Source organism: Cariama cristata, unplaced genomic scaffold, assembly GCF_000690535.1.
Source record: "Cariama cristata isolate BGI_N322 unplaced genomic scaffold, ASM69053v1 scaffold9833, whole genome shotgun sequence".
Classification (NCBI taxonomy): domain Eukaryota; kingdom Metazoa; phylum Chordata; class Aves; order Cariamiformes; family Cariamidae; genus Cariama; species Cariama cristata.
The window spans coordinates 1-5398 of NW_009606645.1; the positions used below are offsets into that span (position 1 = coordinate 1).

The 5398-nt window shown below is 40.8% G+C and overlaps 1 protein-coding gene across 1 annotated transcript in view; it reads right to left on the reverse strand.

Moving 5' to 3' along the window:
• Positions 1-1549: 1549 nt before the first annotated feature.
• Positions 1550-5398, reverse strand: part of INTS4 (integrator complex subunit 4) — a gene marked incomplete at both ends in the record, with an annotated part of 17960 nt that continues 14111 nt past the window's right edge. Inside the window, 2 exons of the mRNA XM_009696444.1 lie at positions 1550-1701; positions 2682-2824. Of these exons, the coding sequence (XP_009694746.1) occupies positions 1550-1701; positions 2682-2824 (295 nt within the window). The remainder of the gene's footprint in view (positions 1702-2681; positions 2825-5398) is intronic.

Consider the following 5398-nt stretch of genomic DNA (forward strand, 5'->3'; position numbering starts at 1 on the left):
ACTCTATCCCAGCTGAAACCAGGACACAGGGTTGACCCCAAGCATAAGATCTCTTAACAGGAAAGCATGAAAGGATCCGAAACTGGGCACTCACCTGCTCAGGGAAGAAGTAAGTTCAGTCACAGAAGGGACTGAACACACATCTCTCACCTCCTGAAAAATCTCGTGCATCTATGGGCTAACAAGCGTAAAGGTTTCCACTTGACAAACCAATTTCTCCTCTTTGCCCAAAATCCTTTCCAAATTTTCAGCTGAAACTATTCAACTAACCTGATTCAAATTTGCTAAGTGCTTTGAATCAAACAAAACCATCCTTTTCATTAACAGTTTACACTGGAAACATACCATTCAGTTCTACCTTGTAGTTTCTGGCTCCCAGGCCTGTCTTCTTATAGTATATCTCCACAAAATTTGGTGGCAAGTTACCTCCAGAACATTCTCTAAAATAATACTCTTCAGTTCAGGGCAGGAAGGTGCATTGAGCTAAATAACAGCTTTCTCCCTCTCGCAACGTTCCTTCAACTTTCAACTCATAGCACAAATGTACTCAAATTACTACTCAATTATCTGATTATGGATTAATCCTTTCACCCGATTCTAGCCCTTTCTAATTCTCACAAGGTATTTATTTAATCTGTATAGAATTTCTAGCTGATAGCCTGTGACTGGTGAGAGAAATAAGGAGTAGCTTTACAGAGGAAGAGAGTTGTTCCAGTCTAACATGTCTCAGCATGCATCAGAAATAATATTATGTTCTGCAAAAGCACAGAAGGGAAGCAAGGAGAATGAACAATGGAAAAATGGTATTTCGGATTTCCAAGGCATCTGTTATTGTTAAGGATAATGGTATAACAATAATAGTTTGTATTCTGAAGCACTAGAAGAGCTAACATTAATATAAGGATTTCTGATTTTGAAATATTTCAAGAAGTTGATAAATTTACAGCATTATGGGGATTCAGCCACTGCCATACTAAGAGATGATGCTGTTCTATACACTGCACAACACTGAAGATAGCAGAATTTTTACCTAAAAAGAAAACAAACAAGGAAAACCAGTCTTCTTATTTGAAAGCTAAAGCATCTTCAAAATCAGTGCAAACTAGACCAATGTTTTCACATCATCAAAGGACTCATCTGCAAAGCTAAACCTTGACAAGTTGCTTGATAAACAGATTATTCACCATAGCATAAAAAAAGGCCAATTATACCACAGCGCTATTTATGAAGATGGCTCCAGATAACAGTTATTCCATCACTTGTCAAGTAATAAAACCAAGTGGCAAAAGGATTCAGAAATAGCTACAGGATTGTCTGCTAAAGTTTGAAATGGTTTAACAAAGAGGCTGCCCAGAAAGGTTGTGGAGTCTCCTTCTCTGGAGATATTCAAAACCCGCCTGGGCAGGATCCTGTGCATCTTGCTGTAGGTGACCCTGCTTTGGCAGGGAGGTTGAACTGGGTGATCTCCAGAGGGCCCTGCCAACCCCCACCAGTCCGTGATTCTGTGAACAAATGTGAGCATCAGGAAAATACGAATAAAATCTATTACAGTCAAAATGATCAATTGGCTTCATGAAAAAGATACAGGCTGGGTCATCCATGTCTGGCTCTGGAGTGTCAAAGAACGGATGTGTGCTCAGCAGCTCTGGGACTAACGGAAGCACCAAAGTGGGATGCCTGCTTCCCAAGAACTTCAAGCATCTGAAAATACAGATTGAAATATTTCTTATTAAACACGTACATTGCAAAAGACAACATTTTAAAGCATTATTACTTCATTTTGCAGTGGCACTTCGAGACGTCAGTCAGCATCAAAATCCTACCGTCCAAGCGTACTGTCTCTTCACGGCTGAGTATTTGCATTTGATAGGATCCAAGAAAACTGAGAGGTCAGCTTGACAAAGCAAGCAGTAATAAAAATAATTTATTTAAACTGTCCAAGAAATACTTAACACCTGGAGCTATACATCCCAAGAAAAGCTTTCATACTAAATGCTAACCAATGAGTGTATTTTTTTTCTTCGAAAATAAAGGAGTGAGGAGGTAAAAATCCAACCAATTAACAAAACTTCACCAAACTCCAAAAACAATGTCAGAGTACACTCGAAGACAAAGCAGACTAAAATAAGTGTTTCCAGTAATACCCAAGAATTCTATCTCAAACCATGAGTGCTGGAGCATCACTTCCTTCGTTGCTTCCATTAAACAACCAAAAAAAACCCCAGACAAACGTTCATTATTTTTGCTCAGACAGAAAAAGTCCCTCCAACAGCACAAAGCCACATAGCCAATCCACTTGTCACAACAGATGTAATCAACTGCTGGTAAATATTACAATTTAATGTAGTTGCATAGAAGAGATGAGGTTTTAAATTGAAGGCTGAATTCATCTTTTCTGGGAATGCCTTGAGTGCTTGTAATAAAAGGCTGTTTCCAGGAGTGATCGTCAGTTCTGGACTCCCAGTACAAGTACCAAGAAGCAAGAACCGCACAGTTTCCACATCAGTCATGAATATGTACAATGCTTGGTATAGCCACTATTCCAAATATTTATAGAATAACAGGACTGTACACCTCCAGTACCTGTTACCTCCTTAGCTAGCTCAATATTTGCCTAATGCCTCAACTACTAAAAAGAATAGGAAAACAAGTAGACACACAAGCACACCAAACACACTCACTTCCATATGGATTCTCTGTCTGTGGGATACTTAGTCAGGTTTTTCAGCAGCTCCACCAGTGCAAGATGGATGCCTTCTTTAGTCGAGACATTGGTGCAACACAGTAGTTCATGAAGCGCTTCCCGAATGTCCCTTGAAGAATCCTAATTAAAAAAAAATCCACAAACCCCAACCCAAGACACCTGTAAGTGCTGAGACAGATATGCCTGTATCTTCTCAGGCTCCTTGCTATAGCAAGGAACAGGTAGCAGTTCCTGCTCCTTGGCTGAATTAGTACTTGAGGCATCTGGAAAACAGCACAGGTTTCTAGTTATCTTAGCTAAGCACAGATGAAGTGACAGACCGGTAACTGCAGCAGGGTCTCCTGCTGGTCTCATCCACCCATGTGCTTAATTTACTGGAATGAATGGGAACTGCTTCACTGCTGACCTTCTCCAGCAGAGCAAGAATTACCATTTGGTTTGGGTGATGTTGTGCCCTTAGGCACAGGCTGTAACAGAACAGGAAGGTGCTGGGTAACTCAGCAAAACAATCACCAAAGACTGTTTTGTTGTCTTTGGAAAAGCCTTTTATCATTCAACACATGAAGCTCAATTCTACAAGCCTTTAACCCAGTCACCAGCCTCCAGAGGGTTTGCGTAAGCGTTGAGGACATGTCAATGGCTGGACAGACTAGATTAACAATGATCATCTATAGGATAAAGGAACTTGACCTAACCACGGGTTTACAGATAGGCAATAAAAAAATAAAACACACAAGTTCGGTCAGGAACTCCGTTATGATCATATGGGATCACTAGTGTACCACTTTTAAAGTCACATTGCACCCATTTTATTTTTTAGACCAGGGTTACGTTGTAGAGAGGAGCTCATGCAATCTCCAAGCAGTATTCTTAGAAGTGCTGTGGCTGAACTCCAGCTTAATTAATTTACATTCCTTCTGCCAAAAACCACCTTGCTGTTCCATATCAATGTATTACACTTCCTTGCTATCAGCATTTGTGTGGCACTGCTGGATAAAATGTAAAAATTTGATAGGATACAAGAACTGGATGCATTTCAATGGTGGATTTTTTTTTTTAAATTATAATTTGCTAAGTATCAACAGCTCATTCATCACTGTCTTACACAGAAGAAGAAAGAGCAGTCCTCTTGTAAAGGCTCTTAAATGATGGCCAATGCACACAAACGATCAAAAGAGGAAAGCACAGTCGGGCTGTTCAGACGTTCCTTATTTTGGTGGTGGAAGGCAGACTATGACCAAAAGAGAATATGTACTCTAAGGACAGGAATGAAATGACTACAGACATAAAATACTCCAGGAGAGTTGCACAGACCACTGGAAGGGCAGTAGAGACAAGCAAGGCAGAAGACTCCGAAGGGACAGAGAGGAGCACAACCCAAGAGAAACCAAGATCAAGGACAACACGTAAAGCAGAATCCAAAGCTTGGTCAGAAAAGCAAGGAGTAGCTGGCAGAGGTTATTCAGATAAAGTCAAAGCAGTGGGGTGAAAACAGAAGTTACCCCGGCACCCAACTGTTCCATATTTACACTCTCAGAACAAATTTAGGCACTAAAGTTAATGCCATTTTTCTATATCCTTTATTTTGGTACTGGAAGATGGATTTTACAGAAAGCAAGCAAGCACCTTTCAGAATCAGCCAAATCCATTAAAATGTTAATAATTCTCACACTTTAGCTATCCCAATACCTGATAATAATTATGGTAATATAAACCATAATACATGTATGATTTAGCATACGTGATGAGTCAGCACAGAAGCGTAAGACAGAACCCCAGCCTAACTAGGATGTTTTTATAACTTGATGCACAGGTCCCCAGCTTGAACAAAATCAACTACATAAAAATGTGAGGCACCTAAAACTCATTGGTGCACTTGCAAATTCAGATCATATGCCATAGCATTTGTTACAGACTGATAAAACAGGTTAGTTAGTTTGCTTCTTCCTGGGTCGCAACTGAAAGAAGTCACTGTTGCCCTGGGTCAAGCGAACCGCAGATGAAAAGACAGAAATAGCAGATTTGCGGCACCACCCACGGCAGGGAAACTACCTAAAAGCAGCAGAAACTTGCCTACCACACGCAGCAGAATCAAAAAAAAAAAAGCCCCACACCTCAGGGGCTATAGCTTAGCAAATAAATCAGGTCTGAGGGGAAGCAGTTTGGCACAGCACTGCTCATACAGCCAAAAGCTCTTCCCCTTCCCGAATCAACCCTATCAACCAGGAACAGCAGCTGAGCCATGCTGGCCCCTAGATCCTGGTTGAGCACTGACTGGGAAGATGCAGGTTGGGAAAACCTAAAATTATACTGCAGAGCATGCTAACAAACTCTCTGAACAGTCAGAAGAGAGATCTCAGGCCCGTGCCCTGGCTCTGCTTGGTAAGCAAAGGTATAGCCAAAGCAGCTGAACAAAAGAAAGAAAATGAAGTTGTATTCAACATTAAGTGGTGCAGAGTGCTGGGCCACGAAATGTGATAGAAGGAAACACATAGGAGTCGACAGCAGTGATCAAGGGAAGAGTTTTTATCTGAAATTCATCTATTTCAAAAGTATTCTGTTGTCTTGGAGCTTACAAGCTACTAGATTTGGAGCCTTTGGGTGTGTTCAAAAGAGAGAAAAAAAACCCAAACAACAACTAAGAGGAAGGGGCTGATTAGCATTATATAATTAAGCACTCCAAAGAAAGCAGGA